General features: G+C 37.4%; 1 protein-coding gene across 1 annotated transcript in view; it reads right to left on the minus strand.

The window, feature by feature from the left end:
- Positions 1–27,988, minus strand: part of ZNF407 (zinc finger protein 407) — a 332,123-nt gene that overhangs the window by 195,471 nt on the left and 108,664 nt on the right. The window contains exon 4 of the mRNA XM_057414748.1: positions 7,588–7,662. Coding sequence (XP_057270731.1) covers positions 7,588–7,662 — 75 coding nt within the window. The remainder of the gene's footprint in view (positions 1–7,587; positions 7,663–27,988) is intronic.

Genomic DNA, 27,988 nt, shown 5'->3' on the forward strand with positions numbered 1-27,988 from the left:
GAAAACTCTCTTCACTGAAAGAGTTATCAAAGCATTGGAACAGGCTGCCCAGGGAAGTGGCGGAGTTACCACCCCTGGAGGTATTTAAAAGATGTGTGGATGTGGTGCTTAGGGACATGGTTTAGTGGTGGAATTTGCAGTGCTAGGTTCATGGTTGGACCTCATGATCTTAAAGTTCTTTTACAACCTAAGCAATTCTATGACACTGCTTATAGGGACTGACTATTCATCAGGCATCAGAGAAAACCACCTTTTATTTCAACTCTGAATGACATCAAGAGTAGGTGAAATGATCTGTATGAAACTGACTTCCAAAGTCTCACAGTTACTGTTGCTTATCAAATGTAACTTAAAGATAAGGTATTTTTTGTATTAAAAGCCTATACACAAACCAGTGCCATTCAGCTTCACTTCCAGTATCAAAACGTGGTTTAAGCATGCTATTCTTAAATTTGGTTAGCAGAATGCTATCGTTACTTTTTCCTTTACCAAATATACTATGAATAGACAACAGCAACAGTCTGCATAAAACAACCTGTCCCTAAGCCAATGCAAGAACAAACTGTCCACCACCTACCACCTTGAAGAAGAGAAGGCTCAAGGGGATCTCATCATGGCATTCCTCTACTTAAAGGGCTGCTACAAAGAGGACAGTTTCTCTCTTCACAAGGAGCTACACGGAGAAGGCAAAGAGTACAAGTTGCACTGGAAGAAGTTTCATCTTGACATACGAAAATTTTTTATATTGGGCACAAACTGTTCACTGGAACAACCTCCCCAGTGATGTGACAGAGTCCCCATCACTGGAGATTTCCAGATGCAATTGGACAGTGTGTTAGATAATCTCCACTCCATGAAAGGTTGGGCCAGATAGCCTTTGGAGGTTCCTTACAACCCAGGCTGTCCTATGATTCTACCCATCAGAGATCAGTGCAGAGCAGACTGTGAAGATTCATGATGCAGACAACTGTCTTTACAACACAACAAGACAGTTGTATACAACAACATTTTTAGCACTTAAGTGTTGGTCAAGTTTGGGGTTTTTTTTTCAGTTGTGTTACCTATAATAGTATCATCATGGCATCACTGAACTCCAGAACACGTTTCTCCAGCATTTGTTTCCATCTTGGGTTGGTAAAACTTAAATAACCTGGACCAACGTTGTTACTTAATAGGCTACAAAACTTCTTTGGCTGCAAAAAAACAGTCCTGATGCTATAACTTGATGGAACTATCATGAAGTGAGTGGTTTAAAACTAGAAGCTGAGCTTCTACCATCAGTCATACAGCATTTGCCACAGCATTTCTGCTTTCACTTCCAAAGTCTACAAAATACTTCTCATGATTCCTCAGAATATATGGAAAATATTTCATTGCAGCACAGTCAGGAGATTATGTTTCAATTTCCTTTACAATGTACTCAGTATATATTTGTGTTGTATTTTATAGACTGATCAAAGCTAAGAGTCATGATACCACCCGGGACATGGAACATTTTACATCCATAAATGCCACAAAGAACGTCACTGTACAAATTCAAAGTAGTGTAACATATTCTGCATAACTGCTTGGACAGGTTTCTTGCTTCCAATCCTGTGCAGGTAAAATACATTTAGAGATATACTGCTATCCTAATCCTTACCCTCTTGGACTGCATGGTTGACTTGCACAGTGGAAGAAGCAAGCTGGGACATATGGCTGGAACAAGTTACTTTCAGCTAACTGCAACAGAGGAGGGATCAGTTTGCGGCTTACTACTTTTTGGCTGACGGCATGCAGCTAAGAACTGTGTTTTCCTTGGAAACACACTGCTGTGAAAAAAACCTGCAGCTTCCAGCAGCTACCCATACTGTCTTCCACAGATTCATGGACAACGTTAGCATACACTTGCTAATGAAACTAATCATCTAGGCTCTAGACAGTACTTGGATGTTTATGAATACAATGAGATCATCATTTATATCTGCTGCAATGCTTAAAATTAGACAAAGGTGCTCACTGTGGGCAGTGTGCATCCCATTAAGCACTCCCTCTATCTTCTATCCATAGCAGCTATGCCTTCCCAACAGGAAGGTTGCTGACTGCAGAAATTTCCAAAACATCTCACATAGCTGACAGCTAAAATAAACTTATTTTAGATTGCACCTCCTTCTGAACTAAACTATAAGATTGCCAGGAATTTATAGGAAGAACAAATAATGAGTAGTAGTAAAAGAGCTTCATTTTTTACAGTCCTTCAGCTATTATTTTTCTTTCTGATAAGATGCTGAATTAATCACTTGTCTTTGTGAAAACAGTCTTCAAAAGTATAAATGGCTGCCTACTCTTTTCATTTCTTTGTAGCAAAGCTAACACATATGACGTGTGTACAGACAACAAGCCAAGAGAAAAGCTAGCTGTGAATTTTCAGCACATCCTCTACTTCTATTATCTAAGGAAACTCAGGTAACCCCTAATGCCTTCCTCGTGTTCCTTGGGTTAACCGCTGACAGAAAAGAGCACTCAGGCAGGAAGAAACTGTGGAGAATGTACCTACATTCACATTCTGAAACAGTACAGCACCAGCCAAGAACTGAACTCACTGCTTTCAAAGGTCAAGTAAGCCTCCAAAATACTGAAAGCTTAACATAGATCTTGGGTAAAATTTTAGCTCCTAACCAATGCTAAAATGTTGAGTCCTTTGCACTCCCCTCCTCTCATCACAAGCTTCTGACTAGTGAATACTTCAAGGAAAAGGTACATTTCTTTCCTTAGGGCTTTTCCGAAAAATGATTCTGTAACCCTCCAAGATTCTTTTTCAGCCAAAAGCAGGAAACGATCAATTAAGTTTTTCATTCCTATCCAGTTAAACTAGTAATGTTAGGCTTCAGTTGAAAACCTCACAATTATTTGCAAGAAGCAGTAAAACGTGACGACAAAGCCTGAAGGCAAGACTCAGCACATTACCCCCTGGTAGTTACAGGTAGCCTCTCCTCTGTGTATTCGTATGTACCACTAATATCTCTAACTGGAACGCTTCCTGTGAGGCAGAATTCATTCCTTCAAAACAGGAGAAAGTTATTACAAGATGACTGCATATATACACCTGCATAACACATCACTGAATTTTGCCACTTGTTCTTCCAAAATCAGCTGTAATTTCAACTGGAGCTTTTTACTTTGCAGGTACAAGGTAGTATTACCCAAAATAGGCATAACAAACAGTTACTATCAGAAATTTCTCTCCAAGAAAACTGTTTCAAAAAAAGGATTAACAGTTCAATTAAACAGAAGAGGGTCAGATTGATGGACTCGATTAACTGTAAGTTGGAAACAGGATAGTGCAATCAAAATGGCTTTTCTAGAGAGTACGCAGAACATCAAACCCCCATTCATTTTTCCTGGCTATTTTTCTTTCTGATCTCAACAATGCCTTCCAATGACATACCATGGAGTCTTGTATATTTTATGATATTTATACCACACATTAGTAGCATTTGATATTCCAAAATTCATGCGGATGTATGCAAGCACATTAAAAAACAGACACCTAGGAAATTCCTTTACTTCAAAGCAGTTGAGTAAAAAAATACACACACTTTAGCAATATGCTATCTTCCAACATTGTTTAAAAGAGCATCTCAAATATATTTAAGCTGCTGTTACACAGTAATAGGTATTTACTTATAGGTGTTGCTCTCGAGGTGAAATTGTTACACAGCTTTTCCAATCAACTAAGATCATTTGAAAATCATGTTCTTCACATGATGTTACCAGCAGTGTAACACTGATCCCATTTTTAAAGTACATGAAACAAAATGCAGAACCTTACAAAATCTTAAACATATGATTAATGAATTTAACAGAAAATGTTTTGTAATGCTGATTCCAGTTCAGCAAGTATTTGCTTTCCAAGTAATTTTATATATATGAATGATCCTATCTGACTCAATGGGATTACGCATATGCAAGAAGTTGTTTCAGAGGCAACTCATTATTTAAAATTCATAAGGAAGGTGAGGTAATTAAACAAGTGTCAGTAAACGCCTTTCCGTGGTAAGCTTATATGGAAAATAGTTAGACGTATCAGATAAGAAAATATCTCTAAAGAATACTTACAAAGTTTTCATATGAAACATACATTTAAATCCAGAGTTGTGCTCAACAGTGGTAAAATAGTCTTGCTGATGAATGATTTTATTTTTATTTTCTTGCTAGTACTTTTATATGTGTGTGTGTGTGTGTATCTTACACTCAATAGTGAAACATCTCTGCTCTGTTTTACCACAATTTACACCTAAGTAACATAATGATGTAACAGGAATTAGAACCCAGAACCATTAACACTACTAATGCATTCACCTTGTCCTCAACCACATTGTCTCCTAGACACAATAAAGGTGTAGCCAAGATTTATCCTGCCAGTAAGATATAGTTATAGGTCCCATGAAGATTACTGACACTGAAGTACCAAATATGTACTGGCCTTGGACTTAACACATAACATGCCAGTTTTGAGACACATTCAAGTTGACAATAAATCAGTATCACAGTTCCAATAACAGAAAAAAATACCTTAGAGGAATTTCTGTGTTAAAACATTCCACTTTTGAGTTAGCTATTAAATGGTAATGATCATAATGGACTAGGTAGGGTTTTTGTGGCTGAAATGTGCAGACATTTCACTACAAGGCTATGTTTTTTAACTTTGCTGATCTGCAAAATTACACCTTTCACAGTATTTTCCCCTTAAAACCAATTTTGCCTTAAAAAAAACCATAAAGTTAAAACTCAAACCAAAAGATGTTTCAGTAGCAATCTTATTATGAATTATACTTGTTTCCTGTATCTGCAAATGCAAACATTTCCACAGCCTCCGTAACACCTCCGTTTTCTGCATACAAAAATGCAATAGTTACGGCTATTGCAAAACTAAAGAGAGCAAGGTGCACTACTTCAGTACTGCATACTAAATTGTAAATGCATTTTTCCTCTCCCTTTCAGAACTATCTCAATGTTTATCAGCAGAAATTCCTTTCTGAGAAGTTTGTTAAAAGGGACCAATCTCAGGGTGTATGGGTGATAACTATTTTTTTCAAGCACCCTTTTGAACTTATTTCAATTTTCTGTTTTTGATGATAGTCATGCTGACAACTTTTTTTGGTTCATCAAATTCTGTAGTACAATTACATGAATTTACTTTTAATAAATTACCATCTTTGCATATATCAGTCAAACCATGAAGACTAAACACTTGCAAATAAAATGCATTATTAATTTAATTGTCACAGCCTATTTAGCTAGCTTCTATTAGTATTTGCTATAATATGCACTGTATCAGAGGGCAGAATCAAATTCGAAACAAAGAATAAACTGATTATATTATCCTGAGAAATTAAAAAATAGCAAGCTTGCAAAATTATAAACAAGGCATTAATGTTTTGAACAGGTAAGAAAACTTTGTAACTTAATTTATAATATCTTTATATCCAATGTGATGGTTTAACGTACTGAAGAAGGACTTATTTGGTTCCTAAAGACATTAAAAGGCATCAAATTCTCTGATAATAGGAAGGGAAAAGTGGAAAGGAAAGCAACAGTGATTTCGTATTTTCTGCACTAGACCATGTGGCTTAACATCAACCATTACCAGCAAGGGACTGCTATTAGGAAATTACATTGCTGTTGTAGCTCTGCCACTAGCATTTGACACTGCACTATGTTAAGCTGAAGTGCCATCTGAAAAGGTATTCTAGGTAAGAAATATTCAAAAGATAGATGAATAAATTTCAGAAGAGAGTATGAAGTCTCTCCAATATTACTTGTTTATGCTGGCTTTGGGGTAAAGCTGCAACAGCCTGCGCTAGCAGACAGGGCAGGGAGGTTGCAGGCCTTAGCTGGCTTCTCTGCTCCTCAGGCAGCCAGGGCTACAAGGACTATGAAGCTGTCACCTCAGAAAGGAACCCCTCTCCTACTCCTCTTCACACCACGCTAGCAAGCCAGCCACAAAGCCTTTGAGGACACATGGAAAGAAATGGGGAAAATGGAAACAGTCAGAAGGCTTTCTTGAAGAAACACACAAAAGCAAGCAACAGCCGGTTTAGTTTATAGCATCCTGCTTGCTTAGGAATTCATTTCAAGATGATGATAGCTAAAAATATGCCTCTCAGGCTAAGATACTACACTTGGAAATCTATTGTATGTATCCTTTATTGAGCACATATTCACTAGGGTAATGCAAGTTATCTCTATGTTGTATTGATGATGATAATACAGTAAGTACCCCCTTGTAAAATAACATATTGGTATTGAATGCTTCCAGTCACAAAACAAGCCACTAGAGTAAAACATTTTTCGTAATTGTTGTGCTATGATAAAAGATAACCACCATAAACTGTAATATGATATCTACTTTGATGAAACTGTAATTGTTCTTTCAATGCATCATTCTATATTTTAGATGAAACAATATCTCAAAACTCTCCAAGTAACTATGTGTTAGCAAAATTCTGGTTAAGCACTTTGTTACAGGAAATCTCATTAAAAATATAAGCACCACCTAAATAGATGCTTAGTCAAACATAAGGTGTATATGGTGTGTTAATTTAAAACTCTACTCTTAGGTCATCCAGTGATTTAAGTATGACGAACTTGGGAGGAAAGGGTCTAATCAACTACCGATTCCAGGGTCTAACAAGAAACAAACATGACCCAGAAAGAGTTTTGCAGCATTCTCCTATAACTGTTAGCTATAATTTATTTTCCTTTCCTTACATATCAAAACTGCAGTAATACTTGAAAACGTATCAAGTACCCACCAACGTACCCTGTAGGTAGGATACCTCCATCTACCCAGGCTGAAAGAAAATACGCAATATTTTGGCTATCCAAAAAACATCAAGTTTGTAGTTACCCCAAAATTTCAATGAAATAGCAATACCAATGCCACAATGTACCTAAAAAACCTGAAGCAAGATCTGTTAATCTGCAAATAGTGCCATCTAGTTTGTAAACACAGTTACATGTTAAACCACAGAAAAAAAATAACGTGCTGACAAAAAAAAGTTTCAAAATAAGTAACTGTAAACAGATTGAAAAAAGTAAAAGGAATTCATTTTAAAATTAGTCAAAACACCAGATCTTTGTTCCTGCCCAACTGCAGGAAGAGAGGAAATTTTCTTTTTGATTCCTCTGTGGGTTTAAACTCAGTGATCAACATAAATCTCAGAAAGTCATCTTATAAATGGCTATGAGCATCAAGAACAGCAAGGGAAAAAACAAACAAAAAAGTAGTAATATTTGATTTTGTACTTGGAGGGACAGTTACAACTATGGAATTTTTGAGAAAATAGCATCACCTGTCAAAAAACTGCCCCAAGGGGTACAAATCCTACACCTTTTGTATTGCTTTCTGCAGCAATTTTTCCATTGACACCCAGAGACATGTCATGCACCGTGCTGAAGAGCACTTAAGGCATGTTAGCTCCCTCTGTAGTTAAGGTGGAATTAAAAGCCCAGGTGACTTCATTCTGGGCAAGCTAAATACAGCATATAAGGTCTTCACATATTGTACAATATAAAATGAGAAAGAACTTTGAAGTAGCTTACCTTTCTTTGGGTGTGCCAACTCCATGCTTGCCCAGTAAATGAGTGTTCAAATGCTTCTTCATCACAAACGCCACCCTACCAAAAAGAAAACCCAGGAAGATTATTTTTTTATTAACACTTTTTTTAACAAAAACAGTATTTTTCTTTTTTGAGCATGCATTTGAGCATATTTTATGAAAGGTGGGCTTTAAAAACCCCTGCTAGGTTATGACTTAAATCTGAGACTTCATATTTTCAATGTTTTCTTCAGATTGCAATCACTTGGTTAATTCTTACAAGTAACCACAACCATACGTTGCTGGTCAAAGAATGGAAAACCTGTTTCTGCTTCCCTTTGCAAATTAGAACATCTCAGACAATACACTGATAAGATAGCCTATTTTACCTAAATAACATTTTCTCATGTTATAAACTAATACAGTATTAGTTACACTTTTAATTTATGTAACCCTAATAGGCCCATCATGCAACCGTTCTTCATACAAGTAGTTCCATTGTTTTTAATGAGAAACACAAAAATACAGCAAGATTAGCTGCTTTAATCACTGCTTATGTCTGGTCAAACTTCACTGTATTAATTATTTAAAGAGATATACATGGAAACAAGTTAATAGCCTTAGTTATTTTATAGCCTTGTGAAAAAAAAAGGATAGAAAAGATGAAGCACATTTTCATGAATACGCTTTGAAGAAGCAGGTTGTTCAAACTGGCAAGACATTGTTCAACGCATCAACAGCAGCAACAAATTGTATACTACCTGGCATTATATATCTACTAAACAAAATACAGCTAATTTACTTTAATTTTGGCGACATATATAATGAAACTGATAGGAGCATATCAAGTACCATTCTTCTGCTGATAAGACCATAACATCAATTTAATTATGCCATGTGACTGCTTCAAACAATTTAGATATCAGACTGAAGCTTCAAACTAAAATGGTTCTCTCGATAAGCAGAATTTTTACTGCTGCAACTTTCAGTGTGAAAAGGGCTTGCAAACATTTTTGTTAATTATGTATTACAGCTGTCCTTCATAAAGTTAATTACTAATAGCTGAAAGGCAATAGACTGTATTTGCATATGTACATGAAAGGCATGACATATGCAAAAATATGATTTTAATTAGCATTCCATGATATGAAGGGCTACAAATCAAACTGGCATGTTATAAGATTTTTAACATTAAACGCTGAATTCATCTGGACGTGTTTGCAGTAATGGACAATGGAAGGACTGTAAAACACTAGCACTATGGGGTATAAGAGCCACAGAAGCCAAGAGACATTTACAAAAATGTTAATGTAGCTTCTCCATGTCTGATCTACTTTGGGTACTTTCACATTATTACAGAGAATCTCTTTTGTACATCCCTTAAGGTGTAAGATTATAAATTCTGTCTTATTTAAACGATAACAATTTCCTTATTTTTTACAAAAAGACATTAAAAAAAGTATCTTACATACTTTTTCCTAAAAAATTTATAACTATGGCATCATAATCATTCCAACTGTGAATAATCTATAACACTGTTACCATCACTACTATGGAAGTGTCATCAGAATTACTGTACATAGGGAAAATAATTGTAACAAAATAATGTGTTCCAGTAACAGCACAAGGCAGCCAAACATACTGCCCTTGCTTTTCAGGAGAAATACTAACCATTTCCACACAGCCAGGAAAGGTACCAAACAGATTTTAATTTAGTAATACTTGTATTTCCTGTTACAAATCTCCATTGTCCCCGTTCTCTAAAAGAAAAATAAATCCGAAGATACTACTGCGAAAAGGCCATCTGCAAAGTTGTAAAGGCATGCTTTGCTATTTGCATGGAACATAAAGATCCCAACAAGCTACGCAGTATTTCTAGGGAAGTTTGTTTTTCTTCTTCTGAGCCTGTGTACTTGAAGCTTCCAAACGAAAACTGAACACTTCTTACACTGCACATCTGCACTGGGGTACAGACAGACACACCTTTCTGCAAAGTCAAAGACAAAGGCCTTGTTAATAATGTGAAACGCTTAATCTCACATTAACTGCTTCCTCTCTGTTGCATCTAGGTTCTGCCTAACCATTTTGCTGGTCTTACACAGCATAAATAAAATGAAGACTGACTCACGAAGAGTCTCGGCACGTGCTAACATTTTAAGCTTTTAATGCAAGGCTTGAAGACTTCAGACTTGAGGAGTGCAGAATGCCCGTGTGCAAGCCTGAAGTGCACAAAATAGCTCAGGAACAGCACTCCACCTTTACAGAATCAGGCCTTATAAATAAAAGCGAAGTTGCTATTTGCACAAGAAAAATGACGATAAAAAAATATTACCAACAAACAGAGACAGCCCTTATTTAAACAAAAGATTTTTTTTTCTCCCTTAGAATTAAGGCAAACTCTAAGCATGTTGGTTTGGATGCAGTTTGATAACAAAAAAAATTGTGTGGGAACTATTTGTTTATGTTTACTAAATACTGCAGGTGATTTTAAGAGAGAGGTGGTAGCAGTGTTTGCTGGCTTTACAAAACAAACAAAATGTGTTTTCAGTACATTCAGTTTCTAAGCAATTACTGGTTTACTAATCAAAAAATATTGGTTTTATCAATGCTACTTATCTCTGCTGAGGTAAATCAGTTATTCCAAAGATACTGCCAGAATTGAATAGACAGATATGACTTAGCCTTGGTCTTTTCAACTGAATCTTAAGGGAAGTCTGTCTGGCACCAGTAAGCACTCAAGGAGTGAATGCTTTCAAGATATGGTGCTCTAATACATCTTCAAATCAAAGGCGATCTTTCCATAAGCAGCAATTCAGGCTTTGTTGAATTTCTCATTTCTTATTTTTTAATACTAGTGGAAACAGAAACATTCAAATGCAATTAACTGGTTTCAGAAACACATCAGAAGGGAGTAGGAAAAACCTGTAATTGCCATACTCCACTGTTTCCAATACACTCAAACCAGGCCAGGCTTGAGGCCTGGAGCCAGTTTTACAAACTCTGATCTGGACATACTCATCCCCAAGCCACATAAAGACAAGCAGTCACAGTCCAGCTGCCCTCCTGAGGGGCAGGTCTCAAAAGGCAGAAATGTCTAGCCTATACTTCTAAGTCATGGTCACTGGCAGTTTCCCCCATTTGTTAGGAAGACAGCTCCTAGAAGCCTCTTTTTACAGTGAAAGAAGGCGAGCAAGTAGGATCTCATTTGCTTGCAGTGGCATTGTGTTGGTTTAACTTTTTTAGTGATTTTCAATTACTCTGGATCCAAACTAGCACCATCCTCCATCTTATACAGTCTATGTTCAAATTTCAGGATAAAGTAAGGACAAGATGAAAAATGACAGTGAGCTTTAGAATGGCTTCCACACCATCTATGGACCCTTTTTTGCACATAAACTATAAACAAAAATGGCTTTTAATCATAAATATATGAGCACCTTTCCCAAAATAAGTTTTCAGAAAACTCTGGTTTTAGTTTAGAAAAGTTGCGGCTTTGCAGGAACGTGTCCACTCGTATTCCATGGCAGTCTTCAAACAGTACTTGGATTCATTCTGAGAATGTCTGTAACTGATTTAGGAGACTCTGCAGACTTGTCTTCAGCTATAAGAAAACATTTTAATGTACAAAAGAAATAAAAGGGCTTCTAATTCTGGGAATAGAGAAACATATTGGACCATCTTTATTTCCACTTTTTAGTCTAGTGTAATACAAGTTCTTCAGCATGTACAATGTTTATCATCACAGTACCCCAAGGAATATGAATAAACTGTCATGTAGTGTCTGTTCTCTCATTTTCTCTGCAGAGAGAAATTGTGCACTGTGAAGTATCTTGTTTTGAGAGGGCAAAAGATTCTAGGTTTTATTATGCTTTGAATCTATAATAGCTCTTCCTTTTTAATATGTACATTGCTGTTAGTAGAAAGCCAAGTTAAAAAAAACAAAACAAAACACAAACCACCACACACACAAACCAAAACAAGAATTCTGGACCATAAAGTCATAAAAGCTGTTACTTCCCAAGTGTTTACCAAGTGCTCAGCCCTGGCCTAGTTCCAAGGAAGGAGCTACATCTTACCTTTACCAGAAAGTCACTTGAAGCCACATCAACAGAGCAGTCATCTTGTAACTGCACGTAACTGCTGAGAAGGACCAGCATGAGAATTTATTTTTGTGGGACTCTACAAACAAGGTATCCAGCAGTTGAAGAGCAATTTTAAATCACTTCTCAGTAGATACATTGCTCTCTGCAACTGCTCTTAGAGGATTTATCTTACAGACAACAATGTTCAATGACAGCAGAAAAGTCCAGGAGAATAACAATGAATATCTACCCTTTATTCATATTCTCAATATCCTTTACATCTCCTTTAAACTGTCCAGAAGCTCTTTATACATGAATTTAACTCTGAGAAATACAGGTAAGCTACTGCATGACATGCAGGCCCAATGTGCAGGATGTTTGAAAAAGCTTCTTAAAAGCCTTTTTTTTTCTTTAACAAAACAAAACAAAAAAAAACAAACACACAAAATAAAATAAAAAAGCAGAATAGGATGCTATTATTTTTAAATTATTATTTATTTCTCAGGGGTCTCAGGCACTCAGAGAGGACAGAATGGTTTACCATATCGGATAAATCACCTGGGATATCTGACAGCTTCAAGGAACAATAACAAAAAGGATCTCAAACTTTTACACACCAGAAGAACTGTCTGCATCAGTTTTTGATTTCCATTATCTGTGCTTGAATTTTTGTCCTTGTATCTTCACCTGAGACAAGAAACCAGAAAATCAAGGCAAGCTGCATGGACCTAAGAAGGTCATACTTTTGGGCAAGTGAATAACATAGACTCGATGGCTCTTATTACCTGAATGAAGTGCTCTTGCTCCTTACCACATCTTGGAATACATTGCAAACCCTAATTGTCTGTAGCTGAATGAGTGGTTCACATGGCCATGCCAACAGGGGTATCAGTTACTAAGAGAAAGAAATAATGCAGCTTGTCAAGGAATCATGACCACATGTATTTCAGAATATTCAGTAAAGCTTGTATATGTAATTACAGATTCTTTTTTAATTTGTACATGTTCTACACATAAAAGTGGAACTTCACATGTTCAAATCAACAGTCAAATAGTACAGAAACAGTCTATATCAATCTCATCTCTCTGTCAGGATTTTGTATTCAGCAGGTCAGCTTCAAGAACAAGAGTGCACAGGAAAACACAGAGGTGCCCAGAAAGCAACGTTTTTTTATGAACAAGTAATCTTTTTCTTTTTTTTTCCATGCATCAAAAGTAATTTTGAAATTCCTGGGAATTTTTTCAAGTCCATCATTCGTGGATGTTTGCTGATTCTGAAGGGTCCAGACTGGGGTGCTGATAACTCTCTTGCATGACTGCGCGCAAGGGACTCAATTTAAAAGAAAGTATCTGGCAGGCCAGAGTCTGGTGTGGAAGATATCCAGTAGTCTGAAAGGCTTCATGCCCTTTGTGACAAGATGTCAGGTTCAAGTAAATACCTGGCAGGGCGAAGTCTAGTGTGGAAAACATCCAAATATCTGAAAAACTTCATGCCTTCTGTGACAGGACGTCAAGTCCTAGAACCCTGCATAGGAAAGCTGCTGTTTTCTGCTGACTCATTTAGCAGCCAAACGAAGCAGGTCTTACTACTTCCAGATATCCATTATTGTTGTTGTTCTTAAGTTAAATAAAAATAAAAACAAAAACCATTTCAGAAGGTTAACAAGTCGTGTAAACACTCAGTCTGCGATGCTGAGGAGTACTGTGATGCGCTCACACCACCTTATACTCCCTGCTGACCCCATGTGTTAAAGCAGGATACGGCTATTTTATGCTCACCCTCAGTAACACTCATAATTAAATTGGAAAGTAAAACACATACATTTGGCAAACATAGCTCCTTCCTCCTCATCTCTCAAGTGGGAGCAACTTGGCAGACTGGAAAATGCAAACTTTTCCTCTCGAAAAGAGAAACTGAAAGAGGTAAATGAGGACAACTTCACCACCGCTAACAAGACATGAACCAGAGTACCATGGCAAGAACCTAAAGACTAACATAAGCTTCAAATTTCTGAGAATGATTAGCCCTTCTGCCTTAAGCTTGAAGGATTTTTGCTGTAGGTTTCTTTCATTTGCTTCTTTAGGTTTGTTGCTGTTGTTTTTACCGTTTTCCATGCACCAATCAGGTATGTTTCCTATTTATTGATTAAATTTTCAGCTTTTCCATGGAGATGTTTTGTTGCTGAAGTTCAAAAGCTAAGATTTTATTTTATTTTTTTGTCAATATGAAACCATCAGTGCAACAGACTACAACCTTCTCTTCTAAAAATACCTCGTCTTATTTTTATGTTACTTGTAATAAGCTAGCAATGAAGCTAAGCTTCCCAACATAAAAAAAAAATGAAGGAAGAAGACAACCTATATCAGTGAAACACCTGTACACAGCTTGCACCTAAGGAAGACTTGAATATCACAGCAGCTACTGTCCCTGATTTGCTTTGAGCAGGATGATAGACAACAGGACTGTCAATGTGCTGTTCAATGACCTACATCAATCTCAAGAATAATTTACTGCTATATCAGACAGATCATTATGGATGAGTTGCACACTATCAATCAATCGACTGTGTTGCTCCTGCATATTCCTGCATCTATCAAACAGGAGACATCCCTCAACATATTCTTGTTGCTTTCTGCCACCAATCTGTGTCCCTCAAGATGTGAAAGAATTATTAGCCACATGGCCATAATGTAGTGGCAAAAGTCACAATTATCTCCTCTTACAGATTCTGGTAGAAGAGACCTGAGTACAAAGGAAGAGCAAACTAAATAAAACAGAAAACAGCCTAAACTGTTCCACTCAAGCTGGGCTTAGAGAGATCTTCCCATCCAAAGTTGCCAAATCTTCTCACTATCCCACTTTTAAGAGATGTTTGCTATAATGTAAACCATCCAGGACAGAAATTTAGTCTTTCATTGCAAGGACCGTGGCAAAAGAGGAATACATAGGGAGTATTTACATTATTTCCTTCCCCGTGAGGGAACTCCCTCACTTTTTACTGTATGAATCACCTGAAGTTACTTCAACTGAAGTTGAAGGGCTTCCCGCAAGTTAGCTATAGGGTCATCCTGAATTTTATTGGTTTGGGGTTTTCGTGATGACTTTTTTTATTTGGAGGGGAAGGAAGGGAGCTGTTAGGAGTTTTTGTAAATACAAAAAGTACCCTTCAATAAGAGACAAAGGAATAACTGTGAGCAGAGAGCGATAACTGTTATTAACATAAAGGTGAGAGGAAACTTAAGAGTGCAACAGGGAACTTTTAGATTTGGCAATTCAATAAAAGCTGAAATTGCAAGTAAACAAATGGCTCTCTACTTATTTCGTTTGCTTAATGGGCAGACTGAAAACAGCTAAACAGTGGCAAAAACTTTGAAGGCAGAAGGTGTTCACTCTGTCAGGGAATCACCTTACAAATATATGAGAAAATCAGTACCGCTACAAGAAATGTTCGTTTCAATATTCAGAGGAGTTAATGAATGTTAACTGATAATGGTAGACAGCAGCAGTATGTAATTACATTTCTAAACACGCCTTACCAAATCACTTCCAAACTAAGAGAGTCACATGTTCTATTAATTTTCATTGGTTATTGAACATCTGTAACTGTCACCTCTAACAGGTGCTTGGTAATCTAACAGCTGCACAAAGTACTAAAAAAAAAGAAAGAATCAGAATGTGCTTCCTGTAGCACTGCTAGCAACCTCTTAGTCTACCACAGCACAGAACCTCTTTGCCTAAATTCTGCCTATGCAACCTTAGGCCTAGTGTCAGGAGTGCCTTCCATCTAAGAGATCACCAGCAACACCCAGAAACATGACACCACCAGAGAAGATAGTTGCCCTGCTGAATGACGCTGCAGGAATGCTTCAAATGTAAATGAAGATTTACAGCTACAAAAATTGTGATACAAAAAAGTGCCTACCAACCTTGCCATCAAGAAATTGCTTAGGTCCTCTCTTTTCTCACAATATGTACATCCAACAGCCCCATAACCCTGATCACTCTCTTTTCTGTTCCCTCCCTTTCTTCACTGACATGCCTGCCTACTCGTGATCCAGTCCATTTCCTAGCATTCTCAGGGCTTCAGATACAGAATTTGATGCAGTAGGCATCAGTCCCACATATCATCATCTTCCACCTAGAAAGACATAGCAGGATAAACAGACCAAGGTTTGAAGAGGGCAGGTTTTCAAAGCAGATTCAGCCTTTTGGGAATGTCAGGTAAACCACATCTGTAAATGGCTGGAGAGGAGTTTTGAAATATCTGACTTTCTGCAGACAGTTTGCACCGAGCTTTCTAGGGATTCCAAAGAGCAAAGTCTACGCATGTTAAAAGTGCAAGAAACAGCATGTAAGACCATCGCAAAATAAGGACACTTCAATGAGTTTCTACTTATAAGTAGAATGGATAGAGCTAAACAAATGCACCTGATTTTAATCTTCTGTTGTTCCTGAACAAAAAATCACTTTTGATGTTTGTAGCTTCTTCCTAACTGCTCTGAAACTACACTGCAGGCTGAGTTACCAGGTTTATGCAGAGCTTCTGCAAGAAAAAGCTATCTCGAGAGTTAAATCCTCAATCTACTCTTGCCTGTCTTTAAAGGAAATCAAAGCAAATCTAAAGATAGTTGGTTGTGGGCTAGAAAACATATAGGGCCTGCAGTAGCAGTGCCACCATATATAACTCAGTCAATTCAGCAGCTACAGTGCCTGTGGTGTTTTGCAAAGTTGCGAGGTACAAAGAAAGGAATGATGAATAAATTGGTCACTAGCTGATGACTGAACTGCTGAGAAGTCATACACAATCAAAAGGCATAGACAATTTTTATTGACAATTTACCCACAATTTGAAAACACTGCTGGTGATAGACGGTGGCTGGAGCTATGACTGCAGTCTGCTTCATCTGTGAGAGTAGTGAGAATCTTGCCCTAGGTCTTTACTTGACATAGAAAAGCAAGTGCTGGTTGATTTGTTTATTCCTAAGACTTAAATTCAGATGTAAAACATACCCTTTTTGCCTTTCATGCAGGCATTCCACAAGACTGTTTGACTTAAGGTAGAAAACAAAATACTTCAGAATATCTGTTTGCCAAAGTAGCTGTAACTGCCTAAAAATAGTAAAACTATGACAGCAGGACCTAATCTGCAACCATCAGAAATAGCTGAGCATAAATAAAAGCTGTTTCCAATCTCAACTGGTGTCTCAATTTCTCCAGATATTCCCATCACAGCCATCCCCAACTGTTCCCAAAATCTGAGAGCTGCAACTCCTCCCACCACTGAAGGAGGTGGCAGCTGGCTGAGGAAAGTACCAGGACTGTTAGAGGAAACCACAATATGAAAACCAGAAAGACACTTATGCACTCTACAGGTGCTACAGATGTACAAAACTCTGAATTATAGCACGGAATGTAGAGCGTGCAGATGATATAAAGAGCTGCATGAAAACCTATCCAAATGAGAATTACAGGTGCTAACAGTGGCTTTACTCCACTTGTCCCATGAGCAAATGGTAACACCTCTCATCACTTCAGCCGCAGACTTAGCAGGAAAGTTACTAGTCACTAAAGCTGCCAAGCATGAAGTCTGGTTGTTTCTTAGGTTTGCCTTTGATGTCCAGCAGGACTCACTTCAGACACAAAAATCCATAGCCAGGACTGCAGGAGTACTCACCTGAGATATAACTGCTATTGAAGCAATAAAGACAATAAAACCCCCACTGAATTTAGCAGGATATTTTGCACAAATAATAAAATATAAAAACAATTTAAAAAAAAGCCATTCTTGCAGTCCAGTATGGATGTTGTGTGCACTAGGTATGAAGACTGCTATCAGACTGGGAAAACAAAAGGAACATAGATCAGACAAATCAGTAGAGTCATAAAGATGATATCTGTGACACAACAGAAGATGCTCTCTGGCAAAGAACATTCCAGTCTCAGCCAGCAGCTGAGATTAACTCTGGCCATTTCTGGCCACAAATCAAGCATGAGAGAGATGGGAACTACATAGGTGCCCAACAGAATTAAGAAAAAAACATCTTTGATCTCAAGGGCCTAAATATGTTTACATACACATATTGAGCGTACATACAAACAAATAAGTGAAGGAGAAATCAGTTTTGTTGCAAACAAAAGCTTATGGCATGTTACCTAAAAAAGAAAGGAGACTCGATAAATTACCTGAAAAGATGCAATAAAAGGAATTCAGCTTTCTCTGAGCTTGGCAACCAAGTTTCTGAGGTACATTACTAACAGGATAAATTACAGGACTTCAGGTTTTATGTACAAATTGACAACCTGGTCCTATAAAGAGACATAAACCATGTTTCTTTAAAAGAAAAATTGCTTTCAGTCTCGATGTCTTTCTGAACTGAAGCTTCAATTAAAGGTTTTTCCTTCGCTGATCCTTGCTGTCATTGTAACCACATACCCCCTAAAGTGCTTTCTCAAGTGCTAGCATGAAATGGTGGGATCCCACAGGTTCATTTTCAGTAGGAGGGGAACCTGACAGCAAAGACAACAGAGGTACCAACACAGTGGTACTCCATTTAATTCAGCATTGCATCACATTTTGATTTCATGAATGCATTCCTGTTAAAGCACTGAAATGTAATAAATATGTTCACAACTGAGGCATGTGTACACAAAAACACTTATGTGTCCAAATGACCACCTGAAAACACGGTATTTCTGGGAGGTCACTTGCAGCTATGGGACAGAGCATGTAACCACTGACATGCAGGTCTCTCCTTAGCTTTGTAATGCAATGCAAGTAAAATGGCTCTCGCTTTAAAGTAAACACAGCTCTCCCACCGTTTGACCCATGAGATACACAAGCCCCAGGGTTTGTTGCATTCTACGCATTGGTAGGGCTAAGGTGCCCTGGCATGGTTTTCAGCCAAGAAAGTCCTTAAATTTTACACAGTTTAAATTATGCTCTGCAAAGATTAAATACATACAAAATGCTTTCTCTTTTTGTAGAAAAAGAAAAAACAGCCCTTTTATTTTTTGTTTTCTTATGCTTCTTTAAAATTTGTCAGATTAGCTGAAGCCCCAAAGCTATTCCTTATGACATGAAATGTCTGGACCTAGATAGACACGGAGACAGAAACAATCTGATGAGCACACAACTTTTATATTACTGAATTGCAGGAAATGTTATATGCAACACATAGACAAATGGATGGACAGAATTGATTTTATAAAGAGTTACAAACAAAATAGTCCAAAATATTAACCAATAAACACATGCCTGGGTGGAAACGTCATATTATAAAATCACTGTAAAGATCCTCAAACTGTTCAGGGGAGAAAAAAAGTCCAATTTTCCACATAACCTGAGAGTGCAAAGTTTTCTGATAATAAGATCCAAGGAACCTGTAAACCCAAGGCTCTAATTTTCTTATGGCGACTGTATAATATTTTGCAAAGTAAAATTGACTGAGATGGAAGCTATTTTGCATGGTACAGTGGCGATGGCTAACAAATGAGAGTTTTGTGGGCTGAATGTTAGTCCCCTGCCTCATCTGCCACCCCTAATGACAGCAGCCACCTGCTGTTTTATTGTCACAGCTGGAGCCGGTTCACACTCCTTGGTGCTGAGCTCTGCCCATGAGCGCCAAGCTCTCGCCTCGCCTCATTACTTTGATGAACTTTTTATGGTCAGCACCCATGAAGACCTCATCTAGGACTATACAACCTAGATCGGCTTCAGGGAGTGCTTCCAGCTAGCATGAGGTGATAATACACAGTGACACCACGGCTGCTGCTGCCTGTCACTTAGTCAAGTCACTGTACTACTGGCTCTACAGGGCCCTCAACAGGTAAAACACCATGAAATTCTCTTATATAATAAAGGTCACTCTTTCTGTTTCACACTGCAATATAGAGATCATAACCTACTAGCAAAATTTAGTTTTTAAAAGATAGATATTAAAATCAAAATGTAACATGCTGTTTAATACATGTAACTACTGACAAGAAATTTCTACATTCCCTAGACATTAAACCTGCTGCCTTCATAAAAGAATATCCTGGTATTAAAGAAAGCAACCATGAAAACCGTTATTAGGGCTTGATGAACACTACGAAATAGGGGGAAAAAAAGATCATTACATGCATTTTACAAGAGAAGGACTGTTTCAACTTCAAGAACAGAAAGCAAAGAGACAAAAATCAAGCCAGAAAAATCAAGTTATTACCCAGATGAATCCACAGTGGAAAATGATATATGCTGCTTCTCTCCCCCCACCAAGAACCACTCCTCCCACTTATTAGATATGATAGTATATCAAATCAAGATAATAATGAAGCAAAGCCTTTTACATCTTTTTACTTAATCAGAGCAGCCTGTTACTATTTTCTCCTAATTTAAAAGAAAACATAATCATCCTTTCCCTTTCAAAATTTTTTTGTACTAACAAATATCCCAAATCCCTTGAGCCTGGATACAATTTTAAACTTCACCAGTTTATGCTCGATGACTGGAATTTAACCCCAGGTTTGCTTTCAGTAGTAGAATAATCTTTTTGTTGAGCTTTACATTTGCCCGTATTTACATATATCATTAAGATTAATATATGTGCTATTAATAATAATTTCATTAACATTCTGAAATCATCAAATAACATTTTGACTTCTGAATGGCTGTAGGCTATTATAAGCCTAAAACCCAGAACATTTTCAGTATTCATTGAGTAGCAATCCAGCTGATCAGTTTTGACAAATTCATGCAATGCTATAAGCCATTAAACTTCATTTAGTTTCATTTAAAAATTCCACCTACAAATAAAAATCAACTGTCTTTTTTTTTTTTTTTTTTTAGTCAGTATGATTTCCAATAAATAGCAGCTCTTGGTATACTCTAAAATACACTGTGAGGCTTCTTATTTTATTGAAATGGTTTAAATAGAGATTTTGAAATTATATTTTTGAGACCACTGACCTAGCATGAAGATTCATCAAAGTTTTCCACTCTTCTAAAAGCTGAGCACCTGCAGTAAAGCCCTGAAAAGTATTCAACAGAACTGGAGGACACACAGAACCTCATATAACACAGGCCTAAAACGTATGAATAATCCCATAAAATATAAAAGACACCAACCTCTCTACCAAAACCATTTCAACAAGCACTTGTCTTCTGCACAACATGTCTAACAAGAGAACTTCCTGTGAAGCACAGTGATATATTGCTCGCATCCTTTGCAGTGCCCAACAACAGAAGAGAAAATTGGTTTTAGAAGAAAAAGGAATTCCCTTCTTTTGACTAGATGATGTATCTGTCAAATACATAATTTGTAGGACTCATTTCATAGCCTTAAAAATAAAATATCAAAGACACAGCTCAATCAGTGCAGGGTAAGACATTATGAAATGGACAAACTGCCCCAGTGGAACAATCAATGGTTTCAATAGAACAATATCATAATGGTGCTGGTAATTAAATAACAATGTCTGAGAGACTTTCCCCTTTTTTTTTCTTCAAGCCGTAGTGCGTCAGCTGCAGTATACCTATTGCATGCTTTGCGACATGACATACTTAATCCAGCTAAAAAGTTTCTCTTTTATCTATCTCTAATCCATAACAAAAGTCTAAAGCCATAGTTACCTACGTATTTATTGTCCTTTCATAAAGGAATTTGTTAGAGGATGCATGGCTATCCAAACTAGTTATATTTGCTCACTGGCTTACAAGAAGTAGTCTGCACACATGTATAAATATTTAGAAATATTTCTCCTTTGCAACACTATGTTGCCTTGGCATTATGACCATGTTTTAGAGTTGTATGCTAAAATATAATTTCAATTTACCCAGCACTTACAGTTCACTGGTCTGCAATTCTTAACATCTCTCTATTTTTCACCAATTTTAGTTGCTATTATTTAAAGTTCATTTTCCAAGCCATTTCAGTTGTGATTTTTTTCCAACATGACAAGAAGGACATGGAACTGTTGAAACAAGTCCAGAGGAGGGCCATGAGAATGATCAGGGGACTGAAGCATCTCCCGCATGAAGATAGGCTGAGAAAGTTGAGGCTGTTCAGCCTAGAGAAGAGAAGGCTGCGTGGAGACCTCATAGCAGCCTCCAAGCATCTGAAAGGGGCCTATAGGGATGCTGGGGAGGGATTCTTCATTAGGGACTGTAGTGATAGGACAAGGAGTAATGGGTTCAAACTTAAACAGGGGAAGTTTAGGTTGGATCTAAGGAGGAAATTCTTCCCTGTTAGGGTGTGAGGCACTGGAATGGGTTGCCCAGGGAGGTTGTGAATGCTCCATCCCTGGCAGTGTTCAAGACCAGGTTGGATGAGGCCTTGGGTGATATGGTTTAGTGTGAGGTGTCCCTGCCCATGGCAGGGGGGTTGGAACTAGATGATCTTAAGGTCCTTTCCAACCCTAACTATTCTATGATTCTAAGAAACATCGGTACCGTTTCTGATGGTGACTTACATTGGAGAAAGAAAAACTTTTAAATGAGAAGCTCTCAGAAAATCATCAGCCAGTAACAACTTGTGGTCAGTATCAAGATGAGCTGCATGTGAACAGAGTCTGGAGGTGACAGGATTGGTATCCAATTGCTAATCCCCTGAGCCATTCAGCCCCCTGAACAAAACATTTCTATAAGCTGATCCCTTAACCCATCACTGGCAGCTCATGCTACTGCATTCCAAAAGTAACAACCAAAAGGGGGAACACCTTACATTCTATATTTAAATCCCCATCATACAGAACAGTCATGTTGGAAAGTCCCCAGACCTCTTTTCTCATCTACTGCATACAAGATCTGAAAACAGATCATCCGAAGATAGGAATAGGCATATGAAATAATTTGGCTTAACATAAATATTTGGTCTTCTGTATTTAGAGCAAGCACACAAAGAAGCTCTCAATATACATATTTTTCCTTGTACTGAACAGAAATACATGTTGATCTCAAAAAATGGCTAAACTCCTATTCTTACTGTTAAAGCAAAAAATATTCATATGAAGGATATCAGAGACATTGCTGAAGAATTGTTCACCCTTTAAAATATATTATGTCTGTAATGCTACCAGTGCCAGTGCCAGGTTAGGCGATTAGCCAACTAAGTGTGAATAAGATCTCCCAAGAAGCTATTTTATTTTTGCCTCAGAATATTTGTGTATCTGTGAGCGGGTGTGTGTGCGTGTTCACGCATCGCTGGAACCTGGATGTTCATGCCAGGTTTCCTTATCACACTTTTCTGCCTCTTTGAACTTGCACATTCCTACAATAGAAATGGACATGTGTCTGCTGATAATGTCAACATCTTACATTCACAAGGAGAGATTCTGCCTAACTGGATCTGAAGCAGCCTTTTTTTGTGTTCATTACCTGACCCTGTCTGATTACACAATACTAGAAGAGCCATTCACGGGAAGAACTCCAATACCACAACTCCTTCTAGGAGATGTTAAGAGACAACAGATGCATCCAATTACAATATCCCCATCTAAATACTGTCCTACAAACCCCATTTTTACATGCTATCTGAAGGAAATTCTCACTTCTCATAGAAATCAGGTTCAGTGGGGTGCTGAGAGCATCCTGCTATCTCTTTAATTTAGATCTCATTATACTTTAGACTCCTGTGCATCTATCTAGGAAATGCCACTTGGAAATACGAGTAGGTATAAAACAAATCTAATGCACTCTGCCTAGGGCTACCACCTAGAAAGCCTGAAGATACAAAGTGAAAAATTCTGGTTTTTCTTTTTTTTTTTTTTTTTTTTTTTTTTTTGCGGGGGGGGGGGGGGGGGGGCAGACCCACCTGCTGCAAGCCTTTATCTTACTTCAATAGCGAAAGCACAGTCATTCCAAATAAAGATCCTTCAACAGTTTTGATAGTCATTCAAAGTTAAAACTAATGCAAGAAAGATATACACAATTTACAAATCAAAACTGAGCAGTGCTGAGTACAAACAGAAGTATGAAAAACCCCTTTCATAACATTTCAGAATACAAATATTACCTGGCATTGAAGCTACCTTCCTGAATACCTATTAGAGAACTTCACAAATCTTAACAGTACTGACAACTCACTCAGAATTTACTATCACACTAAGAAGATATCCTACTTTTCAAGAGATGTGTTTAAACAGCCCTGATGAAAATTAGTGTATTTTGTAAAAATCTAAGTACATTTAGGGCTAGGGAAAGTAATTATGTAATATTACTGCCTATAATCGGGGGTTATGGAGGAAGGTTAGGTACAAGTTAGTAAATACTAGTACTGATAATGAACTTCAAACTCATTGTTATTAAGTCTCTTTTATCACAGCATTACATTAAATGAGGCACAAGTGACAAATGTTCTTACACAGGGATTTACAGCCAAGACTGCCATTTTTCCTAGTAAGTCCCACCAGTCCGTAGAAGAGGAATGCTGTGACTAGCTATAGCAAAAGTTAACCCCTAGATTTGTCAGAACATGCAACAACTGCTGTGACTAAGGGTGAAGCATGTACAATAATACCCCATTACACACTGAAGATCCAGTTCATGCTTGCTGCGTTTGCCATGTCCCCAGCAGCTGTGTTGGACAGACACCTGCCTGCAGGAAGGCCAGCATTACTGCTCAAGAGCTCCACCTGAGAAAGGCTGTTTTACTAAATGCTATCAATTTCTCTAAGGATCCTCTCAGCTGGAGATGCTTAGAAATCGGATGCATCACCACTTCACTTTTCCTTCTTATGGGACACAACTTGGAGCGCAGGAGGAACCAACAACACCTACATATCTTTGCCCTTGACTTTCATGCAGTCTGTGCCAAAGGGGAAGAATGGCTGCCATGCATTCATTGACAGAACTGAACAAGCAAATTCAAATATTTTTCAGGTTAAAATGGAATCCAGTTTTTCAGCATTCTTCTGGTATTTTGCTACATATATGGCTGTAGCTCTTTATGGTTGCCAAAGAATTCTTTTTCTTATCACTTTGGTAAGCAGGAACACAGCATCTATTCCTACTATTTTATAGCTGCATCACTAAAAATAGGATTACAAAACATTCAGAAAGGATGTATTTCATTCCAGCAACAAGTTAAATTAAACTGAAAATAGTAATTTTTGAAAGATTTTAAAAGATTTGATTTTTTTTTCCCAATGTATCTTTATATTAACACAAACCTACTTCCTCTGAAGAGAGCAAACAAGTGTTGGTTTCACTCTATGACATATGATCTAGATACCAAGGTCTAATCACAATGTATTTATCACCATCTAGCATTTGGCTTGGATATGATGTCCACAGGCACTTGTAGTGATAGCTGTCAAACTGCATTCCACTTCTGGCATAAATGAGCATAACAACAAGGACAAGAAATGAAGCACAGTATAGAGTAACAACACAGCCTGGAAGTTAGCCCATAGTAAAGAAACAGTCAAATTCATTATCAGCCTCAGTGGTGGAGGTTCTTGCTTACAGTGGCAGAATATTTCAGAAGTCACCAAGCTTCACAGGGCTTGTTTCTACTAAAGGTGCTAAAAATTATTTTAGAAAAAAAAATATCCTACTCCATTTCTTTCTCTTTCACCCTATCAGAGATGAGAAAATCCTAGTCAAGCCCTGCATGTTCCTGGAGAAGAAGGTGTAAAAGGACAGGATCCACCCTCCTCAGATTTCAACTGCTTGTTCCTGTGCTATTTAAGCAAAAGCATAGTTCAAGTATTCTATATAAAAAATAACCCCATCTTACTCTCTTTCAAGAAATAAAAGGAGGAGGGAGGAACAGATTAACAGCAACCAAGTTCCTAGTTATTTTCAGAAGTCTTCTCTGTATTCTATACATTCCATATTCTAATTTAATTTGCCAGTAACCGTTTTTTCTCCTTGGTCTATGCATGGTCACTTTTCTATTACTCCCTTTTTTACGTTGCTCTTGAACTGGAGATATTCAAGTCAAATCAAAAGATTTTGCAAGTCTGCATCCATCTCTCCATCTTACTTAGAGGGAAACCATGATTGTCAGGTGCAAAGGTGAATTCCCAATCAACCCTTACAAATGTTACCAGTGACAAAGATAAGGTAGTTTTAGGGGTGGTGGAAAAACAAACCAAGCACCCAACCCCATAGCACAGAAAATAAGTGAGTATTGCTTGGCCACGCATTCTGTTTCAAAAGGTACTGACAAGGAAAGCAGCCAGTAGCATCACCTACAACAGTATATGGCCCACTGTCATATGATTAAGCCAAAGTCCTTCAATTCAAACTGAAGGTTCATCTCCCCTTGACAGGCAAATGACAGAACTGACACAGGTTGTTAACAGCACAGATAAAGTCCCCTATCCTTCACAACATTCCTGAAGAACCACAATTAGAAAACACACATACTAAGATTCACCTCTCTTCCTCAAATCATGTTCTAAATAGTTTAGCAAATGTATATACAAGTCAAGTTTCTGACACCTTATTTTTCCCCATCCTCTGTCATTCAGTGGTGAATACTTAACAGGTAACAGCAGCAACGAAGTCTCAAACCAGCCTTGGCACCTTATATAACTATCAGTTTCCCCCGAGTCAAAAGCCGCTAATTCCATTAGTTCCCAGGTACTTAATGGGTGTTTGTTTCTGAGAACCTCTTGATTTAAAAAAAAGAGAAAGATGACCAGATGAAACCAGTCCTTCGATCAGCATCTGGTACCCAAAGTCAGTTTTATCTGTCTGATGAGTAGTCACACCAAACCCATGCAGATATACATGCAGAACACCTGCTAAGGCTTCAGAGACAATCTGGTACAGAACAGTATAGTTGTTCAGCAGGAAACTGAGAAATGGAAAAGAATAATCCTAAAAGTCAGTGGACTGCATGCCAGGCAGAACACATCACAATTCTGAGCTCTATAAACAGAGACAAGTTAAAGGGCATCTAATCTTTAAATTCCCTAAATTAGTTACACTAAATCCTATAGTTGTTTAACTGTTACAGTAAATCCTTAAAATAAATATTATTCAGCAAAGGCCATGGCAACTCACACTGTATTTGTAAAGCCCTGGCCACCTGGAATGAAATCAAACTCATTCGGTATTCTTGAGCGCCTGTTCTAAGGGGTAAACTTTGCATCGTGCATACATGAGGAATATATTCACCTGAAGGGCTATTCATAAACAAATATGTAGTCACCTATGGCAGTGACCACCATCAACTTCATTTTTCATCTTTACAGATAACAAATACGTCTGATTACTCAATACATATGTACATATGGATGCATAATTATATATTGATTAGGTTAGCTTTTAGCATAACATATGAATGTATTGAATTCCTCCAGAGTAACAGATAACATTTTTAAAAATTACACCAATAGACCATTAGCATTACCAGTGGATTTATTTTCCCCAACAGTGCTAAAGATATGCAAAATTTTCATTTTTCAGACTTGCATAGTAAATGATTAACACCAGCTCTGCTCATTATCTTGCTTAACAAAACTTCTCTAAAAACAAATAAATCAAAAATGCCTCTAACATTCCTGAATAAATAAATTACAGACCTGTTCACTGGCAGCAATGATATTTTAAAAAGCTTGTGCAAGCTCATTGTACAATTTTATTATAAAACTGCAATTTATAACAAAACTGTCCACTTTTTTATTTTCCACCCAGTTTTACTCAAAGGACCCTTTGCAATCTAAGACACTTTTAAAAAGCTACATATCTGGAAACATTAAACCCATGTTCCAATGTGTTACAATAGCCAAACAACGGTATGAGGAGAAGCCTCACTGCCCATTTTATACAATGGGATTTGTAAGGAGAACTGCAGTTAAATGAAACTACTATCTGATAGGATATCAGATTTCCATCTTTATGAATGCATACTTTATATTTCATATTAGAAACACACTTCTCAGACTTTAGAATTATTTTTTTTCTTTACACATGGACACTGAGGTTATCCTCATTGGAAAAAAATCTTTACCTAAAGAAGGAATCTCCATTTGTAAAGGTTTAGTGAATTGCCTTCCTACCTTAGTCCCCATATTCAAAGGAAAAACTTTTCCCCTTTTTTAAATATATATACACATATATATATGGGGTAAACCCAGAAAGTGTTGTCATCAAAACTGCATTTTTTTGTAGTTTGGGGACAAAATAGCCATTGCTGTGAGAAATGCACACATTAGAAAAAGAATTCCCTCCTCAAAAGAAAGTATCGAAAAGGTGTTTGTTCCCTCTTCAGAACAAAGAGCAAAACGAAACACAACCTGTAACACAACCATAGTGAAAGGAAACTGTTATCTGTTTCTAGTTCCCTACCAGTCCACAGATTTTTCCTAGCATTAAAAAACAGCATGTAAAT

The sequence above is a fragment of the Pezoporus wallicus genome, unplaced genomic scaffold, assembly GCF_028554395.1.
Source record: "Pezoporus wallicus isolate ANWC-B61680 ecotype Strahan unplaced genomic scaffold, APGP_CSIRO_Pwel_v1 contig_2, whole genome shotgun sequence".
NCBI lineage: Eukaryota > Metazoa > Chordata > Aves > Psittaciformes > Psittacidae > Pezoporus > Pezoporus wallicus.